At 42.0% G+C, this 27585-nt stretch overlaps 2 protein-coding genes across 5 annotated transcripts in view; one reads left to right on the forward strand and one right to left on the reverse strand.

Annotated features, from left to right (window-relative positions):
• LOC110486072 (serine/threonine-protein kinase MARK1) overlaps nucleotides 1-2702 on the forward strand; it is a 94588-nt gene extending 91886 nt beyond the window's left edge. For all 4 annotated transcript variants that reach the window (XM_021557400.3, XM_021557401.3, XM_090196143.1 and 1 more), the window contains one exon: nucleotides 161-2702. In XM_021557400.3, the coding sequence (XP_021413075.1) occupies nucleotides 161-506 (346 nt within the window). In that variant the 3' untranslated portion in view covers nucleotides 507-2702. The remainder of the gene's footprint in view (nucleotides 1-160) is intronic.
• Nucleotides 2244-27533, reverse strand: zgc:172076. Its single transcript, XM_021557402.3, has 9 exons — nucleotides 27273-27533; nucleotides 26960-27006; nucleotides 25178-25376; nucleotides 19706-19860; nucleotides 17494-17626; nucleotides 14654-14810; nucleotides 13846-13969; nucleotides 8720-8909; nucleotides 2244-4981 (listed from the first exon to the last, which is right to left on the reverse strand). The coding sequence occupies exons 1-9, from the start codon at nucleotides 27286-27288 to the stop codon at nucleotides 4821-4823; spliced, it is 1182 nt and encodes a 393-aa protein (XP_021413077.1). The 5' UTR covers nucleotides 27289-27533; the 3' UTR covers nucleotides 2244-4820.
• Between the last annotated feature and the right edge of the window lie 52 nt (nucleotides 27534-27585).

Consider the following 27585-nt stretch of genomic DNA (forward strand, 5'->3'; position numbering starts at 1 on the left):
AATAGTTGCACGCTCTATATACTCCCAACCACGTCATATGACTCTTAAAAAATATATATTTTTTAAATGGTCAGCACCTCACCAACCTTTTGGGGTTTTGCGTCTACCTACTTATCTCCCATTCAATTAACACTATTGCCTGTGTTCTTTTCCTCTCCAGGAGCGCGTCAGGGGAACCCAAGGAGGACGGTTCCCGGGACTCCAAACCCCGTTCACTGCGCTTCACATGGAGCATGAAGACTACCTCATCCATGGAGCCCGGCGACATGATGCGCGAGATCCGGAAGGTCCTGGATGCCAACAACTGCGACTACGAGCAGCGCGAGCGCTTCATGCTCTTCTGCGTGCACGGCGACGCCCGCCAGGACAGTCTGGTCCAATGGGAGATGGAGGTGTGCAAGCTGCCACGCCTCTCACTCAACGGCGTGCGCTTCAAGCGGATCTCAGGCACGTCCATCGCCTTCAAGAATATTGCGTCCAAAGTGGCCAATGAGCTCAAGCTGTGAAAAGTGACTTTTGGGAAAACTAAACAAACTAAAGAGAATTAACATACAACACTGAAAACGGAGGGGGCAGAGGACATAATCCTGGTGTTCCTTGAGTTTGCGGGCGCCCCACGTGTCGGGCCCAAGAGAGTCAGCCGCAATATTGAGTTTACCGCTATTCGAGGCTACTGCCATATTGCTTGGTGAATCGACACAAAATACACTCCCATTTTCCCCCCCCCAAGGCAAACCCCTGTATTACAAAATCGTTGATTATAACGAGAGGTGAGAACTGACCATTATTGCAATAATATGAAAACATTTATATCAATGGCCCGCAAAATTTCAATTCCATTGCTAAACTACCATTAGAGGGTTGAAATAAGAGACTGCAAAGCTACTTTTTCCACATGTACAGTATAAAATAAAATAGAGTATGTTTTGTTGTATTGTTCATAGAGTTGTATAAAACAAGGACTCTTCAGCATAATGTCTGCAGGTATTGTATAGTCTTGAGTTTCTGTACAGAAAGTGTTTAAATGTGTCATACTGTATTTTTTTCTTTTCGTTTGGAGTTATTTCCTTCTTGTTGACATATTTGTAGATTGTTTGCCTCCACTGAAGTCTAATGTTTAGAAGGAAAAAAAAACAACATTTTTTATTATCACGGGGAAAAGGAAAAAAAACAAGCTTATTTTTTACTTTTCATGGATAATAAGTTCCTTTCCCAATACAGGAGAGATCGAGTGACGTGATCTGTGTTGAAAAGCAAAACTCTACACATCCCAAAGCCCTAATCAAGTCATTCCTCCTAATGCACTATTTTGGCCATTCTCACAACCCTCTTTCATGTAGCGTAGCTGAATGATGGCGTTAGCACTGCAGTTTAAAATGTTCTGTTTATTGCATAGAATTTAAATAAGGGATCTTATGCTGGCTAAGTCAGATGTGACGAACCATGTCCTTATCTTTGAGAACCCAAATATACGGTGTAGACTAGCAGGACCACAAATTGTTCAGTTGCACTCAATTTTAAGCCCGCTCTCATAAAGTCTGCTTTATGCAGTCTTAAACACGGTGTTGCAGTTGTCGCTGGCATTGCGCTCGATGATTAATCAAATGCTCTTCAAACAAATATTGGGACAAAACTACCCATTCAAAACACTATTCGTGGTCTTTTAGTAGCATAAATGCACCGGCCACCATTCTAGGTCAGGAAGTGACATCAATTATTATAACTGCCTCAAATATCTCATGTTCTGCTTGAGAATGCCCAAAGCTTTAAGGGTTCACACAAAGTGATGCCCAAGCAGTTTGACCTCACTAGTGACTATATCCCTCTGTTTCTCTTACTTCCTTCTAAACTGCAGTTAATTGGTAGTTACTGTGCGACACCTGTCTGACTTGTTTTGTGATCAATTTTATTTTCTTGCAAAATATATTGTATTTATTCCACCACATTATGCCTTTTAATGTGCTGCTTGGTATTTCTGAGGCATTCACCTGTACAAGAAAAAAAATAGGATATAGCTAGTTTCGCACATTTTTATTTTGTTTTAGGTTTTTCCCCTTTGTAATTAGTGATTGCGATGAGTACGTAAAATAACCACTAGTGCTGGTACGTTTCTACTTGTTATTTTGTATGAAAAGTAATGAGGGTCAATTGTGCAATGGTATTCCATGTTGTATTACTGTAAAGATGAGAGATGGGCCTATAGACCGCACCCTTTAACGCAACGCAGCGTAGAGAATGGAAACAGAATGCAGACATTTTATTTCCTAATTTCAAAAGACACAATAGAAAGGAAAAAGCAAAGGCGAGTGGTTAAAAAATAATAATATGAAAACAAGGTTAAAAGCTGTGAGTCCTTCTGGAAGCTGAGCGAGAAATCTCCACCGCTGACTTTCTGTGGCATTATGGGAGCAGGGGGGGTTGGAGGGGGTACTGCACGTGGAAGAAAAATGCATATTCCTAATTGTTAACGGTACAACTTCCAGAGAGGATGTCTATTGTGTTGCCTTAGCAGATCAAGTGTAGAGGAGAAGCAGAAAGTGTTAAAGAAATGTAAATGATTATGCCTCGCCCTTTTCATCTCCATTAACCCCTCCCCCCACCGAAAGCACTCCTACCACAACATACATGCGAGGAAAGCTTGAGTCATCTAGATTCAGTCTCACTCGTGCACAATATTAAAGCTTACTTGAAAGGAGTCTCAAGCAAATTTCTGGTGTCGTTTTGTTATTTTTTTTACCAGTATTTACTATTCAATTTTGTGTGAGTAACCATGGCTTCACAGCCAATCGGTTTAACATAACCCGTGTAACATGGAGGAACGATATGTCCTGGAAAGAGCTTTGTAATTTGTATAGAAATATACACTGCTCAAAAAAATAAAGGGAACACTAAAATAACACATCCTAGATCTGAATGAATTAAATGTTCTTATTAAATACTTTTTTCTTTACATAGTTGAATGTGCTGACAACAAAATCACACAAAAATGATCAATGGAAATCAAATTTATCAACCCATGGAGGTCTGGATTTGGAGTCACACTCAAAATTAAAGTGGAAAACCACACTACATGCTGATCCAACTTTGATGTAATGTCCTTAAAACAAGTCAAAATGAGGCCCAGTAGTGTGTGTGGCCTCCACGTGCCTGTATGACCTCCCTACAATGCCTGGGCATGGTCCTGATGAGGTGGCGGATAGTCTCCTGAGGGATCTCCTCCCAGACCTGGACTAAAGCATCCGCCAACTCCTGGACAGTCTATGGTGCAACGTGGCGTTGGTGGATGGAGCGAGACATGATGTCCCAGATGTGCTCAATTGGATTCAGGTCTGGGGAACGGGCGGGCCAGTCCATAGCATCAATGCCTTCCTCTTGCAGGAACTGCTGACACACTCCAGCCACATGAGGTCTAGCATTGTCTTGCATTAGGAGGAACCCAGGGCCAACCGTACCAGCATATGGTCTCACAAGGGGTCTGAGGATCTCCTCTCGGTACCTAATGGCAGTCAGGCTACCTCTGGCAGGCACATGGAGGCCTGTGCGGCCCCCCAAAGAAATGCCACCCCACACCATGACTGACCCACCGCCAAACCAGTCATGCTGGAGGATGTTGCAGGCAGCAGAACGTTCTCCACGGCGTCTCCAGACTCTGTCACGTCTGTCACATGTGCTCAGTGTGAACCTGCTTTCATCTGTGAAGAGCACAGGGCGCCAGTGGCGAATTTGCTTGGTGTTCTCTGGCAAATGCCAAACGTCCTGCACGGTGTTGGGCTGTAAGCACATCCCCCACCTGTGGACGTCAGGCCCTCATACCACCGTCATGGAGTCTGTTTCTGACCGTTTGAGCAGACACATGCACATTTGTGGCCTGCTGGAGGTCATTTTGAAGGGCTCTGGCAGTGCTCCTCCTGCTCCTCCTTGCACAAAGGCGGAGGTAGTGGTCCTGCTGCTGGGTTGTTGCCTTCCTATGGCCTCCTCCACGTCTCCTGATGTACTGACCTGTCTCCTGGTAGCGTCTCCATGCTCTGGACACTACGCTGAAAGACACAGCAAACCTTCTTGCCACAGCTCGCATTGATGTGCCATCCTGGATGAGCTGCACTACCTGAGCCACTTGTGTGGGTTGTAGACTCCGTCTCATGCTACCACTAGAGTGAAAGCACCGCCAGCATTCAAAATTGACCAAAACGTCAGCCAGGAAGCATAGGAACTGAGAAGTGGTCTGTGGTCACCACCTGCAGAACCACTCCTTTATTGGGGGTGTCTTGCTAATTGCCTATAATTTACACCTGTTGTCTATTCCAACAGCATGTGAAATGTATTGTCAATCAGTGTTGCTTCCTAAGTGGACAGTTTGATTTCACAGAAGTGTGATGGACTTGGAGTTACATTGTGTTGTTTAAGTTCCCTTTATTTTTTTGAGCAGTGTATATTGCTCTGTAGCTCATGATTATCCTAATGTGTGTGGCCATGCCAAACTTCATACTGAAAGCAAACAGGTGAAATTAAGCAAAAATATTTGAAGTCAAACAGTTTTTATATACAGCACATAAGCATAATTTTGAATTTTTGAAAAGTATTTGACTTTTTATGCAATAAGTCTTTGTACCTATGTCACAGTGTTAATTGAATTAGAACACAGTACAATTAACATTAACATAGTCATCTGTTAAAACAGTGTTGGTTTTAGAAAAACTCATGATCATGTCATTCTCGCAAAAGCCCTGTAATTACAATAGCACGCTCCCAGTCAATCTACTAAAATGTGAAGTGTTTGTTGATTAGGACAGGAGTCCCTTTCCCTCCCATCTTCCTCAGCTCTACTTCTGTAAAGGCACCAGATCATCGATTTTCTCTTCCCCCTCTAACCTCTTCTCCATGCGGATGAGCAGCTTGACCCCGTCCACCACTAGCTGCGTGAACCCCACCTCGTCCAAGCCGATTGTCTGGGCATTACTGATGTTATACACTTCACTGCAGTCTAAGGGGAAAGAGGTAAGAACTTCAGTTATTTCGACCATATTAAAGTAGGGTATGTAAGGACTTGCTTGTCAATTTGGAGGAAATTATAGCAGTATATATTTTTTTATCCTTGTAAAAAAAACGAAAATAATTTAAAGTAACTAACTTACAGCGTATATAGATACTATATACACACACATTATACAATACATGACTTAAAGTATGTGGACACCTGTTTGTCAAACATTTTATTCCAAAATCGTGGGCATTGATGTGGACTTGGTCCTCCCCTTTTGCAGCTATAACAGCCTCTTCACTTCTGGGAGGGCTTTCCACTAGATGTTGGAACATTTCTGCAGGGACTTGCTTCCATTCACCCACTAGAGAATTAGTGAGGTCGGTCACTGATGTTGGGTGATAAGGCCTGGCTCACTGTCGGCGTTAAAATTCATCCCAAAGGTGTTCGATGGGGTTGAGGTCAGGGCTCTGTGCAGGCCAGTCAAGTTCTTCCACGCCGATCTCGACAAAACATTTCTGTATGGACCTCACTTTGTGCATGATGGCATTGTTGTATTGTTTTCACTATATATTTTACCTCTTGGGGATGTTATTCGAAAACATAATGTTAACTTTCACTGCTATGCAGATGACACACAGCTGTACATTTCAATTAAACATGGTGAAGCCCCAAAATTGCCCTTGCTAGAAGAATGTGTTTCAGACATAAGGAAGTGGATGGCTGCAAACTTTCTACTTTTAAACTCGGACAAAACAGAGATGCTTGTTCTAGGTCCCAAGAAACAAAGAGATCTTCTGTTGAATCTGACAATTAATCTTAATGGTTGTACAGTCGTCTCAAATAAAACTGTGAAGGACCTCGGCGTTACTCTGGACCCTGATCTCTCTTTTGAAGAACATATCAAGACCATTTCAAGGACAGCTTTTTTCCATCTACGTAACATTGCAAAAATCAGGAACTTTCTGTCCAAAAATGATGCAGAAAAATTTATCCATGCTTTTGTCACTTCCAGGTTAGACTACTGCAATGCTCTACTTTCCGGCTACCCGGATAAAGCACTAAATAAACTTAAGTTAGTGCTAAATACGGCTGCTAGAATCCTGACTAGAACCAAAAAATTTGATCATATTACTCCAGTGCTAGCCTCTCTACACTGGCTTCCTGTCAAAGCAAGGGCTGATTTCAAGGTTTTACTGCTAACCTACAAAGCATTACATGGGCTTGCTCCTATCTATCTCTCTGATTTGGTCCTGCCGTACATACCTACACGTACGCTACGGTCACAAGACGCAGGCCTCCTAATTGTCCCTAGAATTTTTAAGCAAACAGCTGGAGGCAGGGCTTTCTCCTATAGAGCTCCATTTTTATGGAACGGTCTGCCTACCCATGTCAGAGACGCAAACTCGGTCTCAACCTTTAAGTCTCTACTGAAGACTCATCTCTTCAGTGGGTCATATGATTGAGTGTAGTCTGGCCCAGGAGTGGGAGGGTGAACGGAAAGGCTCTGGAGCAACGAACCACCCTTGCTGTCTCTGCCTGGCCGGTTCCCCTCTTTCCACTGGGATTCTCTGCCTCTAACCCTATTACAGGGGCTGAGTCACTGGCTTTACTGGGGCTCTCTCATGCCGTCCCTGGAGGAGGTGCGTCACCTGAGTGGGTTGAGTCACTGATGTGGTCATCCTGTCTGGGTTGGCGCCCCCCCCCCCCCCCCCCCCCCCCCCTTAAGTTGTGCCGTGGCGGAGGTCTTTGTGGGCTATACTCAGCCTTGTCTCAGGATGGTAAGTTGGTGGTTGAAGATATCCCTCTAGTGGTGTGGGGGCTGTGCTTTGGCAAAGTGGGTGGGGTTATATCCTTCCTGTTTGGCCCTGTCCGGGGGTGTCCTCGGAGTGGGCCACAGTGTCTCCTGACCCCTCCTGTCTCAGCCTCCAGTATTTATGCTGCAGTAGTTTATGTGTCGGGGGGCTAGGGTCAGTTTGTTATATCTGGAGTACTTCTCCTGTCCTATTCGGTGTCCTGTGTGAATCTAAGTGTGCGTTCTCTAATTCTCTCCTTCTCTCTTTCTCTCTCTCGGAGGACCTGAGCCCTAGGACCATGCCCCAGGACTACCTGACATGATGACTCCTTGCTGTCCCCAGTCCACCTGGCTGTGCTGCTGCTCCAGTTTCAACTGTTCTGCCTTATTATTATTCGACCATGCTGATCATTTATGAACATTTGAACATCTTGGCCATGTTCTGTTATAATCTCCACCCGGCACAGCCAGAAGAGGACTGGCCATCCCACATATGCTCTCTCTAATTCTCTCTTTCTTTCTCTCTCTCGGAGGACCTGAGCCCTAGGACCATGCCCCAGGAATACCTGACATGATGACTCCTTGCTGTCCCCAGTCCACCTGACTGTGCTGCTGCTCCAGTTTCAACTATTCTGCCTTATTATTATTCGACCATGCTGGTCATTTATGAACATTTGAACATCTTGACCATGTTTTGTTATAATCTCCACCCGGCACAGCCAGAAGAGGACTGGCCACCCCACATAGCCTGGTTCCTCTCTAGGTTTCTTCCTAGATTTTGGCCTTTCTAGGGAGTTTTTCCTAGCCACCGTGCTTCTTCACCTGCATTGCTTGCTGTTTGGGGTTTTAGGCTGGGTTTCTGTACAGCACTTTGAGATATCAGCTGATGTACGAAGGGCTATATAAAATAAATTTGATTGATTGATTGATTGTCAAGCTGGAACAGGAAAGGGCCTTCCCCAAACTGTTGCCACAAAGTAGGAAGCACATAATTGTTCTAGAATGCCATTGTATGCTATAGTAGCATTAAGATTTCCCTTCACTGAAACATGAAAAACAGCCCAAGACCATTATTCCTCATCCACCAAACTTTACAGTTGGCACTATGCATTGGTGCAGGTAGAGTTCTCCTGGCATCCGAAGAAGCCAGATTTGTCCTTCGGGCTGCCAGATGGTGAAGTGTGACTCATTACTCTAGAGAACGTGTTTCCACTGCTTGCGGTGCTCTTTACACCACTCCAACCGACGCTTGGCATTGCGCATGGTGATCATAGGCTTGTGAGCGGCTGCTCAGCAATGGAAACCCATTTCATGAAGCTCCCAACGAACAGTTCTTGTGCTGACGTTGCTTCCATAGGCAGTTTGGAACTCGGTAGTGAGTGTTGCAACTGAGGACAGATGATTTTTATGCGCTTCAGCACTCGGCGGTCCCATTCTGTGAGCTTGTGTGGCCTACCACTTCGTGGTTTTGCTGATGTTGCTCCAAGATGTTTCCACTTCACAATAACAGCACTTGGTTGACTGGGGCATCTCTAGCAGGGCTGAAATTTGACGAACTGACATGTTGGACAGGTGCCATTCTATGAGGGTGCCACGTTGAAAGTCACTGAGCTCTTCAGTAAGCCCATTCTCCTGTTTGTCTATGGAGATTGCATGGTTATGTGCTTAATTTTATACACCTGTCAGCAACGGGTGAAGCTGAAAAAGCCGCATCCACTAATTTGAAGGGACGTCCACATACTTTTGTGTATATGTAGTGTATATTACACCTAGAGTTATACTCAGAATATCTAGAAGAATGATTCATGACCTATATATGTTTTGCCAATTGTACAAAAAATGTCAAATGTCAAATGTGCCAAGGAAGCGCTGAAATTCAGAATAGATTTATTTTTTACTCAAATTAGTTTTCACTAAAACAATTTCAGCCCGTCCATGTGCATTACCGGTGTTGTCCATGCGGAGGCGTAGTCTCCTGAGGACGTCTTCCAGACGTTTGTGTCTGGGCAGGTGTTGCAGCTTGACACGAACGCTAGCCCTCAGGCCGGTCCCCACATCTGCCGGAGAGCTCACTACCCATCCAAGCTGCTGCTTCCAGATGAATGGGTGCCTCAGCTTTTTGTACAGTGCCTCCAACTGGACAACAAGAGACGGTCATAGCTCATTAGTTTTGCCCCATTAAATTTCTATTAATAGACTTGTTTTTTTTCACCACCACAGAAGTTTGGATTGGACATCCATACTAGAGTACGACCGATTTTAATCGGAATGGATGATTTTAATTAGGGCCGATTTTCAAGTAATCTGCATTTTTGGACAATCATGGCCGATTACATTGCACTCCACGAGGAGACTGCGTGGCAGGCTGACTACCTGTTATGCGAGTGCAGCAAGGAGCCAAGGTAAGGTGCTAGCTAGCATTAAACGTATGTTATAAAAAAAACAATCACTCTTAACATAATCCCTAGTTTAACTACACATTGCTGATGATATTACTAGTTTATCTAGCTTGTCCTGCGTTGCATATAATCGATGCGGTGCCTGTTAATTTATCATTGAATCAGCCTACTTCACCAAACGGGTGGTGATTTAACAAGCGCATTCGCGAAAAAAAGCACTGTCGTTGCACCAATGTGTACCTAAACATCAACGCCTTTCTTAAAATCAATACACAAGTATATATTTTTAAACCTGCATATTTAGTTAATATTGCCTGCTAACGTGAATTTATTTTAACTAGGGAAATTGTGTCACTTCCCTTGCGTTCTGTGCAACAGAGTCATGGTATATGCAGCAGTTTGGGCCGCCTGGCTCGTTGCGAACTGTGAAGACTATTTCTTCCTAACAAAGACAGCCAACTTCGCTAAACGGGGGATGATTTAACAAAAGCGCATTTGCGAAAATATCATAATCGTTGCACGAATGTACCTAACCATAAACATCAATGCCTTTCTTAAATTCAAGACACAGAAGTATATATTTTTAAACCTGCATATTTAGTTGAAAGAAATTCATGTCAGCAGGCAATATCAAACTAGGGAAATTGTGTCACTTCTCTTGCGTTCATTGCCAGCAGAGTCAGGGTATATGCAACAGTTTGGGCCTCCTGGCTCGTTGCGAACTAATTTGCCTTAATTTTACGTAATTATGATGTAACATTGAAGGTTGTGCAATGTAACAGCAATATTTAGACTTAGGGATGCCAACCGTTCGATTAAATACGGAACGGTTCCGTATTTCACTGAAAGAATAAACGTTTTATTTTCAAAATGATCGTTTCTGGATTTGACCATATTAATGACCTATGGTTCGTATTTCTGTGTGTTATTATGTTATAATTAAGTCTATGATTTGATATTTGATAGAGCAGTCCGACTGAGTGGTGGTAGGCAGCAACAGGCTTGTAAGCATTCATTCAAACAGCACTTTCGTACATTTGCCAGCAGCTCTTCACTGTGCTTCAAGCATTGCGTTGTTTATGGCTTCAAGCCTATCAATTCCCGAGATTAGGCTGGTGTAACCGATGTGAAATGGCTAGCTAGTTAGCGGGGTGTGCGCTAATAGCATTTCAATCGGTGAAATCACACGCTCTGAGACTTTGAAGTAGTTGTGCCCCTTGCTCGGCTTTTGTGGAGCGATGGGTAATGATGCTTCGAGGGTGGCTGTTGTCTGTGTCCTTGGTTCAAGCCCAGGTAGGGGCGAGGAGAGAGACGGAAGCTATACTGTTACACTGGCAATACTAAAGTGCCTATAAGAACATCCAATAGTCAAAGGTATATGAAATACAAATGGTATAGAGAGAAATAGTCCTATAATTCCTATAATAACTACAACCTAAAACTTCTTACCTGGGAATATTGAAGACTCATGTTAAAGGAACCACCAGCTTTCATATGTTCTCATGTTCTGAGCAAAGAACTTAAACGTTAGCTTTTTTACATGGCACATATTGCACTTTTACTTTCTTCTCCAACAATTTGTTTTTGCATTATTTAAACCAAATTGAACATGTTTCATTATTTATTTGAGGCTAAATTGATTTGATTGATGTATTATATTCAGTTTTAAAAAGTGTTCATTCAGTATTGTTGTAATTGTCATTATTACAAATAAATAAATAAATACAATTTTTTTAAATCGGCAGATTAATCGGTATCGGCTTTATTTGGTCCTCCAATAATCGTTATCGGCGTTGAAAATCTTAATCGGTCGACCTCTAATCCATACCACTTTCATACTATCATGCTGACCCAAACTATACGCTAGCGCATTAGAGCTTAGTTCGGACGTGGCTCAGAAGTGTGAAAAGGGTAAAAGTTTGGTGGTAGGAATCAGAAATTCAAATGGCCTATGGCTAAGCGAACTGTTAACCGTAGTCTTACTGAATGTGCAATATCGCTAACCAGTACAGCGGTCAGAAACATGGTTGCTATGCTGGAACAAAAGCCTGTACACTCGTGTACAACCTGTGCTTCTTTAGATCCAGAATCAGACAATCCTAATATCAGTCAAAAATATCAAATTCCCAGTTTATGCCACAAAAGCAACTTTATAAGAGGTTGGGTTCTAAATATACTTAAATATACAAATGAAATGTAATTGCTGAAATATACTTAAAAGTAAACAAATACTTAATAGGGAAAAAAAAGGAAATAAATTCCTTATATCAAGCAAAGCAGATGGCACCATTTTCTTGTTTAAAACATTAACGGATAGCCAGGGCTAGAATCAACACTCATTTACAAATTATGCATTTGTATTTACTGAGTTCTCCAGATAAGAAGCAGTAGGGATGTCCACATGTTATCTTGACAAGTGCATGAATTGGACCATTTTCCAGTCCTGCTAAGCATTCAAAATGTAACGAGTACTTTTGGGTGCCAGGGAAAATGTATGGAGTAAAAAGTACATTATTTTCTTTAGGAATGTAGTTACTTTTTAGACAACCTTTACTTAAAGTACAATTTTTTTTTTTTAATGACAAAAGTAGTACTTTAAAGTATTACACCACTGTGCAAGGTTAATATAATTGACCAATACTTTTCTTGGTCGTGCCAAAAATATTGCTATCAGGTTGTAAATCAGAGCTGGCCTGGTACAATGTTTGCTGCCTCCATTCGGGATGCACTGTTTCAGTTTCAATGGCTCATTTATTTATTTTTACAAAAATGGGCGAATGTAACTAAGGCTGGGAATGACCATACAATCAAACTAGCAAGGGCAAGGATCACATCAGTCATAACGTGGCTAATAGGCTAGCGTGTCTATACTGAACAAAGATATTAACGCTACATGCTACAATTTCAACTATTTTACTGAGTTACAGTTCATATAAGGAAATTTGTCAATTTAAATTAATTAAGTAGGCCCTAATCTTGATTTCACATGACTGGACAGGGGCGCAGCGATGGGTGAGCCTCGGAGGGAATAGGCCCACCCACTGGGGGGCCAGGCTCAGCCAATCAGAATGAGTTTTTCCCCACACAAGGGATTTATTACAGACAGATGTGGAGGTCCTGGGCTGGCATGGTTACACGTGGTCTGCGGTTGTGAGGCCGGTTGGACGTACTGCCAAATTTTATAAAACTGCCAATTAAATTCTCTAGCAACTGCTCTGGTGGACATTCCTGCAGTCAGCAACTTGAGACATCTGTGGCATTGTGTGACAAACTGCACGTTTTAGTGGCCTTTTATTGTCCCCCGCACAAGGTACACCTGTGTAATGATCGTGCTGTTTAATCAGCTTCTTAATATGCCACACCTGTCAGGTGGATGTATTATCTTGGCAAAGGAGAAATGCTCACTAACAGGGATGTAAAGGCATTTGTGCAGGTATCATTTGGTTAGCTAGCAAGAACTTAAACGACTGTTATTCGTTAACATATCTCTTGCGTTCTCAAATTCACTCTGGCTATTTTATCTACTCCAATTTCAGAGCACTCGTCTATGTCCCAGAGCGCAGAATGGCTGATGAATTTACGAATGCGCAATATCCGTGCATGAATATGATCTCGCTAGCCTGTGCTTGACTCATTTGTTTCCATTAGCGACAAAACTGTGGTTTATATTGATTTAGTTATAACAGTCGTTGGTAATAGTTAGTCACGAACGCTCTGGATAACATGTAAAGCGCATAACCAGCTCTGCTAGGGCGAGTAAAATGGTCAGACTAGATCTGATTGGCTTTGGCGCATCGGTCTGCGTAGACACTGGTCCTGGACGAGACAATGTTTTTATTAGGTTGTATTTGCGTAGACTGGTCCTGGACGAGACAGATGTTTTTATTAGGTTGTATTTGCGTAGACTCTGGTCCTGGATGAGACAGATGTTTTTATTAGGTTGTATTTGCGTAGACTGGTCCTGGACGAGACAGATGTTTTTATTAGGTTGTATTTTCTGCAGTGTCTCTTCATAGTCCAAGCGCACGGCCGCGTTCCCAATCAATGGTGCTGTAGCATTTTCACAAATGCCTTAGTATACGTAATTCCCAAACTTTTAAATAATTTATGAAAACTTGTAAATTACTTTGTCTAAGTGGTTTCATGAATTGTTGCGTGTAAAATCTCTAGAATTACCTATGTTTACCTTTGATGTTAAATGGCATTATACATATCCTTGTAATTCCGATTATAACTATTTAATTAACATTATAATTCTCTTGGCCAAATATTATATTCACAAATGTAAATGGGGTGGGAAAAACTCCTAATTTTGTAGTTTTTTTTCATTGAACTGTTACAATTGTATAAATCCCTGAAACTTAAGTTGGAAAAATTATTAGAAGTAATGTCTCTTAATTTTTGGGGTCGGGTTCGCCTGGTGTTCTATTATTTAAAAAATGTCATTGTATTCGCCGGAATGTCCCTGTATTGATGTGTAATAATGTTATTATTGTTGCAATATAAACTAAATTAAAACAATAAGAATAAAAAAGTGCTCGCTTAAAAAAAACTCATATTCGTCCTCGGTGTTTATGAACTGATTTTAATACGATTTCTTGTTGCTAAAATGCTGTCAGTTCCACTTTAAGGTAATCATGCAATCAGGATCTGTGTCTTCCGAGGGTACCAACCTTAAGGATGTTGACACAGATACATTGGAAGGCCTCTGCGATGTTGGCGTCATCTCGCGTGGTCACCAATCTGAGGTGGTCGTCAATGTTGACCCATACCACCAGGGTCCCGTCTTTACTGATCCTGCAGAGTGGTAATGGTCATCACAACAGTATCAGTGTGCAATGGACTTACAGGGTCAGTCCTTGCATCTAGAGTGCTGTTATGAATGTGAGAGTAGTTCGATATAGCCTCGTCCCTCAGCCATATACTAAAACAAGTGGTGTGCTGCTGTTTTGCTGGAAACATAGCTTTAATCTGTTAAAGGCCCATCGTGTAAAGGCACCATCTAACTGGGTTGTACTGTTTGTACATTTTGAGTAATATTGATTAATCACAGGACCTGGGTCGAGCAACAGAATCAGCTGGGTTTGTGACACCATGATATTTTTTGTTGCTTCTTTAAAATGGTTTGAATAATATGGGGTTTATTTAAACAGATATTCATGATGATTTACTCCTATACTTACAAGAAGAGTGCACTGTCTCACTTCTCCACTAGATTAGTAACGAACTGTTAAAGGCAAAACAGGCCGTAGAGCAGTTGTTTTACTTCTCCATCCAGTTTACAACTACTGTGGACTAAAAGGCAAAACAGACCCTAGAGCAGTTATTGCAACATTAACGTGTGAACATTACATTATATTTACGTATTTTTCATTGCAACAAAGAATATTAGTGCATAAAAAAGGTAAACAACACACACAATAAATTATTTAGGTTGTAAAGAAGGGAACATGCCAGTGGCACTTAAAGAGCAGCACTGACCATACAGCTCTGGAGTCAGGCCAGTCACGGGCCACCCCATTCCTCAACTGGGAAAGGGAAGGGGCTCCCACGGTCACTCCCTTGTCTTCTTTGTCTTGTGACAGTTCTGCCCTTGAGTACAGCTTCCCTGGCAACTCCTCTGCCAATTGGTCCAGAGCTGGAAGAAGTGTCAATCAATCATGTTTGCTATAGGTCTGATTGGTTAGTGCAGGGATGCTCTGCTCCATTCTTCGATGACAGCAGTTCTGCAGATTTTTGTCCTTGCCTTTTAGCTAGTGACTGATTTCTATTTGGGCCATTCGGTAACATCAATTTGGTGAAGCGAAAACCAGCCGAGCTGTGGAACTCGGCCTTGTGCTGTGGAACTCGGCCTTGAGCTGTGGAACTCGGCCTTGAGCTGTGCACCCCTGAAATAGTGTATCCTCCTTCTGACTCCATGTACCATTACAATGTTACTTGAAACTACTGTGTGAGAAGGAGCATTGATTGCTTTTGCTTGGTGTCCTCAAGATGATTAAAATTGATAGCAGCCCTCATATTCATTGTTATTCTTTAAATGTAAATGAATAGCCTAAAACATATCAACTTAAACTGCTGAAGTTAATGAGCTCAATTACATTTGGTTTTAATTGCCGTTGAGGATAAAGTATCACACTGTATCAGAGTTTGGGTCAATTCCACAAATTACATTTTAATTCTGTTCTCGCTCCCTGTAAACTCAATTGAATTAAATTCAAATTCCAGGTCAGTCTTTGAATTCAGAGAAAATTACATTCCTCAATTCCAATGTTCGGTCAATTCCAGTAATTGAATTCCCAATTCAATATTATCCCCAACAATTCTAATTCTAATTTATGTCACTGTTCAGACAGCCTAGCTATACTATAAATATAGGAATAGATGTTGAAATTACTAAAAACAAATCCTACAGTACATGTTTGATTCTCTGTGCATTAATTCCATTAACTGGGAAATGTAGGAATATTGAATTTCAATCTAAAAGATGTTTTTACAATTCCAATTAAAAAATATACAGTGCCTTGTGAAAGTATTCGGCCCCCTTGAACTTTGCAACCTTTTGCCACATTTCAGGCTTCAAACATAAAGATATAAAACTGTATTTTTTTGTGAAGAATCAACAACAAGTGGGACACAATCATGAAGTGGAACGACATTTATTGGATATTTCAAAAGTTTTTAACAAATCAAAAACTGAAAAATTGGGCGTGCAAAATTATTCAGCCCCCTTAAGTTAATACTTTGTAGCGCCACCTTTTGCTGCGATTACAGCTGTAAGTCGCTTGGGGTATGTCTCTATCAGTTTTGCACATCGAGAGACGGAAATTTTTTCCCATTCCTCCTTGCAAAACAGCTCGAGCTCAGTGAGGTTGGATGGAGAGCATTTGTGATCAGCAGTTTTCAGTTCTTTCCACAGATTCTCGATTGGATTCAGGTCTGGACTTTGACTTGGCCATTCTAACACCTGGATATGTTTATTTCTGAACCGTTCCATTGTAGATTTTGCTTTATGTTTTGGATCATTGTCTTGTTGGAAGACAAATCTCCGTCCCAGTCTCAGGTCTTTTGCAGACTCCATCAGGTTTTCTTCCAGAATGGTCCTGTATTTGGCTCCATCCATCTTCCCATCAATTTTAACCATCTTCCCTGTCCCTGCTGAAGAAAAGCAGGCCCAAACCATGATGCTGCCACCACCATGTTTGACAGTGGGGATGGTGTGTTCAGGGTGATGAGCTGTGTTGCTTTTACGCCAAACATAACGTTTTGCATTGTTGCCAAAAAGTTCCATTTTGGTTTCATCTGACCTGAGCACCTTCTTCCACATGTTTGGTGTGTCTCCCAGGTGGCTTGTGGCAAACTTTAAACAACACTTTTTATGGATATCTTTAAGAAATGGCTTTCTTCTTGCCACTCTTCCATAAAGGCCAGATTTGTGCAATATACGACTGATTGTTGTCCTATGGACAGAGTCTCCCACCTCAGCTGTAGATCTCTGCAGTTCATCCAGAGTGATCATGGGCCTCTTGGCTGCATCTCTGATCAGTCTTCTCCTTGTATGAGCTGAAAGTTTAGAGGGACGGCCAGGTCTTGGTAGATTTGCAGTGGTCTGATACTCCTTCCATTTCAATATTATCGCTTGCACAGTGCTCCTTGGGATGTTTAAAGCTTGGGAAATCTTTTTGTATCCAAATCCGGCTTTAAACTTCTTCACAACAGTATCTCGGACCTGCCTGGTGTGTTCCTTGTTCTTCATGATGCTCTCTGCGCTTTTGACGGACCTCTGAGACTATCACAGTGCAGGTGCATTTATATGGAGACTTGATTACACACAGGTGGATTGTATTTATAATCATTAGTCATTTAGGTCAACATTGGATCATTCAGAAATCCTCACTGAACTTCTGGAGAGAGTTTGCTGCACTGAAAGTAAAGGGGCTGAATAATTTTGCACGCCCAATTTTTCAGTTTTTGATTTGTTAAAAAAGTTTGAAATATCCAATAAATGTCCTTCCACTTCATGATTGTGTCCCACTTGTTGTTGATTCTTCACAAAAAAATACAGTTTTATATCTTTATGTTTGAAGCCTGAAATGTGGCAAAAGGTCGCAAAGTTCAAGGGGGCCGAATACTTTCGCAAGGCACTGTATATATTTCAATTCCATAACTTGAAGATTTAAAAATGTGAATTTAATTAACAGTAAATTATCCACTCCCTGACTGAATTCAATAATTTAAATGGAATTAAATTAAAATTGACATCAAACCTGCACTGTATGTAATATTTGTGCTATGTTGTTACTGTAGATCAGAGCACGCAGTACCTTTCTTGGCCAGCATGAAGAGCTGTCTACGCTCTCCCCGGCTGCAGTGTGTCGGAAAGCCGAAGTCATCCACACCGCGCACCACACTCACCTCGCAGCTCAAGGCGTAATCACGGTCAAAATCATCACCTCCCTACGCACACACACAGAGTATACATTAATCAGCCAGCCATACACACACACACACACACAGAGAGAGAGCGAACGAGCCATAAATGCATTTAAACACATTTAAGTATTTACACATCTGATACGGATGTACTGGATAACACTATTGGAATGTTATGCCACAATGCCCTACATACAGTGCCTTGCAAGTATTCATCCCCCTTGGCATTTTTCCGATTTTGTAGCATTACAAACTGTAATTTAAATAGATTTTTATTTGGATTTCCTGTAATGGATTTACACAAAATAGTCCAAATTGGTGAAATGAAATGGAAAAAATAACATGATTCAAATTCTACAAAATAAAAAACTGAAAAGTGGTGCGTGCATATGTATTCACCTCCTTTGCTATGAAGCCCCTAAATAAGATCTGGTGCAACCAATTATTGGCAATTAGCAAGACACCCCCAATAAAGGAGTGGTTCTGCAGGTGGTGACCACAGACCACTTCTCAGTTCCTTACCTTCAGAAGTCACAATTAGTTAAATAAAGTCCACCTGTCTGCAATCTGAGTGTCACATGATCTGTCACATGATCTCAGTACAAATACACCTGTTCAGAAAGGCCCCGGAGTCTGCAACATCACTAAGCAAGCGGCACCATAAAGACCAATGAGTTCTCCAAACGGGTCAGGTACAAAGTTGTGGAGAAGTACAGATCAGGGTTGGGTTATAAAAAACATATCTGAAATTTTGAACATCCCACGGAGCACCATTTCAATCCATTTTTAAAAAATGGAAAGAATATGGTACCACAACAAACCTGCCAAGAGAGCAGGTTTGACCAGACAAGGAGGGCATTAATCAGAGAGGCAACAAAGAGACTAAAGATAAACCTGAAGGGGCTGCAAAGCTCCACAGCGGAGATCGGAGTATCTGTCCATAGGACCACTTTAAGCCGCACACTCCACAGACCTGGGCTTTACGGAAGAGTGGACAGAATAAAGTCATTGCTTAAAGAAAAAATTAGGCAAACCCGTTTGTTTGGTGGTTGCCAAAAGGCATGTGGGAGACTCCCCAAACATATGGAAGAAGGTACTCATGTTAGATGAGACTAAAATTGAGCTTTTTGGCCATCAAGAAAACGCAATGTCTGACGCAAACCCAACACCTCTCATTTCCCCAAGAACACCAGGTTTTTCCATCGGCAGGGACTGGGAAACAGGTTTCCCTCAAGAATTTCCCTGTATTTAGCGCCATCCATCATTCCTTCAATTCTGACCAATCTTCCAGTGATTTGAGACTGGGACGGCGGTTCACCTTCCAGCAGGACAATGACCATAAGCATACTGCTAAAGCAACACAAGTGTTTTAAGGGGAAACATTTAAATGTATTGGAATGGTCAAAGCCTAGACCTAAATCCAATTTAGAATCTGTGATATTACTTAACGTACACCAGAGGAACCCATCCAACTTGAAGAAGCTGGAGCAGTTTTGCCATGAATCTGCAAAAATCCCAGTAGCAAGATGCACCAAGCTTATAGAGACATACCCCCAAGAGACTTACAGCTGTAACTGCTGCAGAAGGTGGCTCTGCAAAGTATTGACTTTGGCGGGTGAATAGTTAGGCACGCTCAAGTTTTTTAAAAATGGTTGAATTTCATGTATGTTTCACAATTACAATGACAAAATATTTTTTATCTTCAAAGTGGTAGGCATTTTGTGTAAAATAAAATTATGCAAACCCCCCCCCCCCCCGTAGGGGAACAGAATAGGAAAAATGCCAAGGGGGTGAATACTTTCGCAAGCCCCTGTAGTTGTCATAAACATTACTGAGATCTTGACATAACATCTATCGACAGTTTTTATGACAATCACACATCTTTGGTAGAGGTCTGTTATGAAGTGTGGCACACTGAAATCAGTGTGAATAGTCCAAGCGATATGTGGAAAATGTTAAACTTTTTCATAAAAGCATGAAACGTTGTAGTTGGGATTAGGATGAAACCTTCAAATGCAACTTTTTTTTAACAATATTTGACGTTTTGTTATGTGAAATGGAGATACACTTATAAGACCAGACTCTGTGTCCGCGCAACAGTACCTTTAAGTTGTCATGATTAAAGTCACTCTCCTGTAACTTGCTGATCTTGTGGTTTTGGTAGGCCTCAATGACCCGATCAAAGAAGTCACAGAAGAGGATGTACGACTGGCCGTCACCAGCCACACAACCCACAGACATGGGTCCATGAAGCTCCCCTGTAGGACGGTACAGGAACAGCATACACACATATAGTAAGTAAACACTCATACACTAGAGTCACACATTGTAAAGCGGCAGCAGATATTTTGGATTAGCTAGCTGTTAGGACATTGTTTTGGTATTTTTTTAAGTGGGTGGCTATCATTATAATACATATATACACTGCTCAAAAAAATAAAGTGAACACTTACACAACACAATAACTCCAAGTCAATCACGCTTCTGTGAAATCAAACTGTCCACTTAGGAAGCAACACTGATTGACAATAAATGTCACATGCTGTTGTGCAAATGGAATAGACAACAGGTGGAAATTATTGGCAATTAGCAAGACACCCCCAATAAAGGAGTGGTTCCGCAGGTGTTGACCACAGACCACTTCTCAGTTCCTATGCTTCCTGGCTGATGTTTTGGTCACTTTTGAATGCTGGCGGTGGTTTCACTCTAGTGGTAGCATGAGACGGAGTCTACAACCCACACAAGTGGCTCAGGTAGTGCATCCAGGATGGCACATCAATGCGAGCTGTGGCAAGAAGGTTTGCTGTGTCTGTCAGCGTAGTGTCCAGAGCATGGAGGCGCTACCAGGAGACAGGCCAGTACATCAGGAGACGTGGAGGAGGCCGTAGGAGGGCAACAACCCAGCAGCAGGACCGCAAACTCCGCCTTTGTGCATGGAGGAGCACTGCCAGAGCCCTGCAATGACCTCCAGCAGGCCACAAATGTGCATGTGTCTGCTCAAACGGTCAGAAACAGACTCCATGATGGTGGTATGAGGGCCTGACGTCCACAGTTGGGGGTTGTGCTTTACAGACCAACACCGTGCAGGATGTTTGGCATTTGCCAGAGAACACCAAGATTGGCAAATTCGCCACTGGCGCCCTGTGCTTTTCACAGATGAAAGCAGGTTCACACTGAGCACATGTGACAGACGTGACAGAGTCTGGAGACGCCATGGAGAATGTTCTGCTGCCTGCAACATCCTCCAGCATGACCGGTTTGGCGGTGGGTCAGTCAAGGTGTGGGATGGCATTTCTTTGGGGGGCCTCCATGTGCTCGTCAGAGGTAGCCTGACTGCCATTAGGTACCGAGATGAGATCCTCAGACCCCTTGTGAGACCATATGCTGGTGCGGTTGGCCCTGGGTTCCTCCTAATGCAAGACGATGCTAGACCTCATGTGGCTGGAGTGTGTCAGCAGTTCCTGCAAGAGGAAGGCATTGGTGCTATGGACTGGCCCGCCCGTTCCCCAGACCTGAATCCAATTGAGCACATCTGGGACATCATGTCTCGCTCCATCCACCAACGCCACGTTGCACCACAGGCTGTCCAGGAGTTGGCGGATGCTTTAGTCCAGGTCTGGGAGGAGATCCCTCAGGAGACCATGCGCCACCTCATCAGGAGCATGCCCAGGCGTTGTAGGGAGGTCATACAGGCACGTGGAGGCCACACACACTACTGAGCCTCATTTCGACTTGTTTTAAGGAAATTTCATCAAAGTTGGATCAGCCTGTAGTGTGGTTTTCCACTTTTAATTTTGAGTGTGACTCCAAATCCAGACCTCCATGGGTTGATAAATTTGATTTCCATTGATAGTTTTTGCGTGATTTTGTTGTCAGCACATTCAACTATGTAAAGAAAAAAGTATTTAATAAGAATATTTATTTCATTTAGATCTAGGATGTGTTATTTTAGTGTTCCCTTTATTTTTTTGAGCAGTGTATACATACATACATGTAAAAATACATACATACAAAAATACATACATATAACACATTTATATATGTGTATATGTATGTATTTTTGTATGTATGTATTTTTATATGTATGTATTTTTATATGTAAGTATTTTTGTATGTATGTATTTTTATATGTATGTATGTATGCATGTATGTATGTATGTATGTATGTATATGTATATACAGTGCCTTGCGAAAGTATTCGGCCCCCTTGAACTTTGCGACCTTTTGCCACATTTCAGGCTTCAAATATAAAGATATAAAACTGTATTTTTTGTGAAGAATCAACAAGAAGTGGGACACAATCATGAAGTGGAACGACATTTATTGGATATTTCAAACTTTTTTAACAAATCAAAAACGGAAAAATTGGGCGTGCAAAATTATTCAGCCCCCTTAAGTTAATACTTTGTAGCGCCACCTTTTGCTGCGATTACAGCTGTAAGTCGCTTGGGGTATGTCTCTATCAGTTTTGCACATCGAGAGACTGAATATTTTCCCCATTCCTCCTTGCAAAACAGCTCGAGCTCAGTGAGGTTGGATGGAGAGCATTTGTGAACAGCAGTTTTCAGTTCTTTCCACAGATTCTCGATTGGATTCAGGTCTGGACTTTGACTTGGCCATTCTAACACCTGGATATGTTTGTTTTTGAACCATTCCATTGTAGATTTTGCTTTATGTTTTGGATCATTGTCTTGTTGGAAGACAAATCTCCGTCCCAGTCTCAGGTTTGATCTGGTTTGGCCAGATTTGTGCAATATACGACTTGATTGTTGTCCTATGGACAGAGTCTCCCACCTCAGCTGTAGATCTCTGCAGTTCATCCAGAGTGATCATGGGCCTCTTGGCTGCATCTCTGATCAGTCTTCTCCTTGTATGAGCTGAGAGTTTAGAGGGACGGCCAGGTCTTGGTAGATTTGCAGTGGTCTGATACTCCTTCCATTTCTATATTATCGCTTGCACAGTGCTCCTTGGGATGTTTAAAGCTTGGGAAATCTTTTTGTATCCAAATCCGGCTTTAAACTTCTTCACAACAGTATCTCGGACCTGCCTGGTGTGTTCCTTGTTCTTCATGATGCTCTCTGCGCTTTTAATGGACCTCTGAGACTATCACAGTGCAGGTGCATTTATACGGAGACTTGATTACACACAGGTGGATTGTATTTATCATCATTAGTCATTTAGGTCAACATTGGATCATTCAGAGATCTTCACTGAACTTCTGGAGAGAGTTTGCTGCACTGAAAGTAAAGGGGCTGAATAATTTTGCACGCCCAATTTTTCAGTTTTTGATTTGTTAAAAAAGTTTGAAATATCCAATAAATGTCGTTCCACTTCATGATTGTGTCCCACTTGTTGTTGATTCTTCACAAAAAAATACATCTCAATATATCTTTATGTTTGAAGCCTGAAATGTGGCAAAAGGTTGCAAATTTCAAGGCGGCCGAATACTTTCGCAAGGCACTGTATATGTGTATATGTGTATACATATATATGTGTGTGTGTGTGTGTGTATATATACAGTGGGGAGAACAAGTATTTGATACACTGCCGATTTTGCAGGTTTTCCTACTTACAAAGCATGTAGAGGTCTGTAATTTTTTATCATAGGTACACTTCATCTAAAACAACTATCCAGAAAATCACATGGTGTGATTAAGTAATTAATTTGCTTTTTATTGCATGACATAAGTATTTGATCATCTACCAACCAGTAAGAATTCTGGCTCTCACAGACCTGTTAGTTTTTCTTTAAGAAGCCCTCCTGTTCTCCACTCATTACCTGTATTAACTGCACCTGTTTGAACTCATTACCTGTATAAAAGACACCTGTCCACACACTCAATCAAACAGACTCCAACCTCTCCACAATGGCCAAGACCAGAGAGCTGTGTAAGGACATCAGGGTAAAATTGTAGACCTGCACAAGGCTGGGATGGGCTACAGGACAACAGGCAAGCAGCTTGGTGAGAAGGCAACAACTGTTGGCGCAATTATTAGAAAATGGAAGAAGTTCAAGATGACGGTCAATCCCCCATTGGTCTAGGGCTCAATGCAAGATCTCACCTCGTGGGGCATCAATGATCATGAGGAATGTGAGGGATCAGCTCAGAACTACACGGCAGTGCCTGGTCAATGACCTGAAGAGAGCTGGGACCACAGTCTCAAATAATTATTAGTAACACACCACGCCGTCATGAATTAAAATCCTGCAGCGCACGCAAGGTCCCCCTGCTCAAGCCAGCACATGTCCAGGCCCGTCTGAAGTTTGCCAATGACCATCTGGATGATCCAGAGGAGGAATGGGAGAAGGTCATGTGGTCTGATGAGACAAAAATAGAGCTTTTTGGTCTAAACTCCACTCGCTGTGTTTGGAGGAAGAAGAAGGATGAGTACAACCCCAAGAACACCATCCCAACCGTGAAGCATGGAGGTGGAAACATCATTCTTTGGGTATGCTTTTCTGCAAAGGGGACAGGATGACTGCACCGTATTGAGGGGAGGATGGATGGGGCCATGTATCGCGAGATCTTAGCCAACAACCTCCTTCCCTCAGTAAGAGCATTGAAGATGGGTCGGGCTGGGTCTTCCAGCATTTCAACGACCCGAAACACACAGCTAGGGCAGCTAAGGAGTGGCTCCGTAAGAAGCATCTCAAGGTCCTGGAGTGGCCTTGCCAGTCTCCAGACCTGAACCCAATAGAAATCTTTGGAGGGAGCTGAAAGTCCGTATTGTCCAGCGAAAGCCCCGAAACCTGAAGGATCTGGAGAATGTCTGTATGGAGGAGTGGCCCAAAATCCCTGCTGCAGTGTGTGCAAACCTGGGCAAGAACTACATGAAACGTATGATCTCTGTAATTGCAAACACAGGTTTCTGTACCAAATATTAAGATCTGCTTTTCTGATTTATCAAATACTTATGTCATGCAATAAAATGCAAATGAATGACTTAAAAATCATACAATGTGATTTTCTGGATTTTTGTTTAGGATTCCGTCTCTCACAGTTGAAGTGTACCTGTGATAAAAATTACAGACCTCTACATGCTTTGTAAGTAGGAAAACCTGCATAATCGGCAGTGTATCAAATACTTGTTCTCTCCACTGTGTGTGTGTGTATATATATATATATATATATATATATATATATATATATATATATATATATATATATATATATATATATATATATATATACACACACATAAATACATAAATACATAAATAGATATATATCACACACACAAACATTTTGCCTGCGACGAGGTGGATACTTAAAGTATGTTATGATTCCCTAGCACAGTAACCACACACACCCTTAACCTAACCTTAACCCCTAATTCTTAGTTTTTTTGCTGAAAACAAACAGGATTGAGTACTGTGCTATACTGTACATAGTACTAGTACTACCAGTGTAGGAAGTGATAGATTGTATATCGACAGTCCATATACTACTCTATCACTTCCTACACTGGTAGTACTAGTACTATGTACACAGTCTTCAACCCCCTTTGTTTTCAGCACATACAGATCTAGCAACAAGCGTTCCCTACAGATCGCGTAATGCCTGTTGACTTCACCTGGTTCCTCGAGGCCCGGGCGTATGACATCATCAAAGATGACCCCACTCTGGGTGGCACGGTTGAACTGGCGAGCATACAGTTTTGGAGTCAGGATGCTCGCCATACACGTGTAGTTGTATTTTAGGTTAGGGAACTCCTCTTCGGGGGAACCTCTCTTCAGGTTGAACAGGGACATGGGGTCTGTAGGGACCAAGGTCTGGGCGGATAGGATGTGGTCAGACGGGAAAATAGAAATGGAATAGAGTATAAACGTTATTGGCCTTGAAGGCCGTTTGTCTAGAACATACCAGTAGACTACATAGAATAGCATGAGAATTTCAATTAATAAATGAAAATGCATACACTATGGCCCATATTGGCCTACACATAATGATGCAGACCAATACCATACAAATAAATGAGTTCTAAGGTAACCTCATCCCCAGGTTATTGCACACAGCGCATATATGTAAGTCTGGTACATCAACAATTCAAAGTTGGCCTTAGAGGGAGTGACCATAGAATTCTATGGGAGTGATGATTTGTCATGGGGTATTGTGTGTCGATGGGTGAGGTCAAAAAATCTATTTAATCCATTTTGAATTCAAGCTATAGCACAACAAAATGTTGAATAATACTTTCTGAAGGCACTGTTAAGGCTTCCCAGCCAAAACAGTTCAGAAGAGTTTGTGCATATATTATGATGACATTTTGTGACTCTTATGTTCGTTTTGGACTTTTTTTGTTAGTTTTTTTGGGCTGTTTGGGCACACAAAGTGTTTTCTCAAGGCAAGCCGAAGTCTACTCTGCGTCTGTTATTGGTTAATAACAGTATGGATTCTTTAATAGTAGGTGTCATTCAATGAGAGACAACTGATTTTCATTCACATTTTTTCACATGAGAAATACTGGACCAAACATCTTAGATGCAACATTGCACACTTAAGATGTCCTCTGCAAAAATGTCAAAATTAATGACAGATTTCTTGAGTTATCGTAGATGAATTCGGACTATTTTGAGTAAGTGTATGCTGGCTACGGCGTCTCAAAATGGACAAACAGTATTATTGCCACTTTTTTCTCATTTTCAACCGAAGGTCTCTCAAGGGAGTATGCTGGCACACTTGCTCGGTTCGTCACAAAATACGTTCATAATATATACACAAACTGTTTCAAACTGTTTCGGCTGGGAAGCATGCTGACGCCTTTAACTCTCCACCATAGAGAACGATAGATGCCTCTAGTGGCCAAAAGGCTGATTTGCCATGGGTAGCGCCACTTTAAAGTAGTCGACTGGGTGGGATTCCTATGAATTGTTGCCTCGGGTGCTGCCCATGCTGTCACAGATGCGCTATAATGGCAAAGATGTAAAGTCCTCTATTTAAATTTTTACAATGACAACATACAGTATCTTGGGATTTTCCTGGTGGATTTTCAGTTCATGAATTAAATTCTAATTGAGTTCATTGTTTAACTGGACCCTTGGTAGGTTTCAAGAGGGCACACAACAGAAAATGTTTTAACACAACACCTAATGAGCGTTTTTTGGGGGCCAGGTAATCCCTCCCTGTTTCATTCAGTACATCGTCTTCCATTCGATGCCTAATGAACATGATGCTGGTCTTGACTCTGCCTTGTTGTCTGACCAGATGTTTGAAAACACACTCGGAATTGCAAGGCTGCGATGGCTTTCGTCCACATAGCTTAGTCCTTAGTTACCCTGCACAGTAGGAATATAGAACATCAATCCTTGCTAGACAGTGAATTAAATTGGATGAAAACAGTTCCCAAAAGTATTACCTCGAGATGGGGCCTGTACTTTGCTTCCAACGAGTACGTGATGGGGGCTGTAAGATAAGTTTTACATCAGGAATGCAGTACAGTGGCATTTTATATTCTTAAACTCTAATCAAAATCATAACGCAAAGGAATTGAAGGTGTGAGCTCTACCAAGTTCTATTAGTTGCCTGGCTGAAAATGTCTCTCAGCCACGCAGAACTGTAGCCTGTGTGTGTAGGGAAAAACAACTTGCCATTTGCAGTCATTTTGTTATTTTCGTTTTGACAATGTGAAAGAGGATGCACGCATGCCACAAAATGGTGGCGTCACTTACGTTTGATCTTCCACATCTCGTCAAATGAGAACGACTTTGGTGGCTGGCAGTCTGGACTTCGTGGCCTGGGTATAGGGTGGTAGTGGAGGTGATAGTACGGTCCCAACTCTACTCTCAACACTGAACAAAAGAGCTAAGAATAGCCGCATAGTCTCGTCATCCCCAGTTTTGACTGTCCAAGTCCCACTTGACACGCTCATCTTTACAAAGTGGTGCGACGGTCGCCGGTGTCATGTTACATGGCCCTAACAATGTCAGTCTTTTTATAACTCAATGTAAATTAGCACTGCTAGGATGTGGTGGTTGGTGGATG

This window comes from Oncorhynchus mykiss, chromosome 13 (genome assembly GCF_057628025.1).
Source record: "Oncorhynchus mykiss isolate SJ-2025 chromosome 13, ASM5762802v1, whole genome shotgun sequence".
Lineage (NCBI taxonomy): Eukaryota > Metazoa > Chordata > Actinopteri > Salmoniformes > Salmonidae > Oncorhynchus > Oncorhynchus mykiss.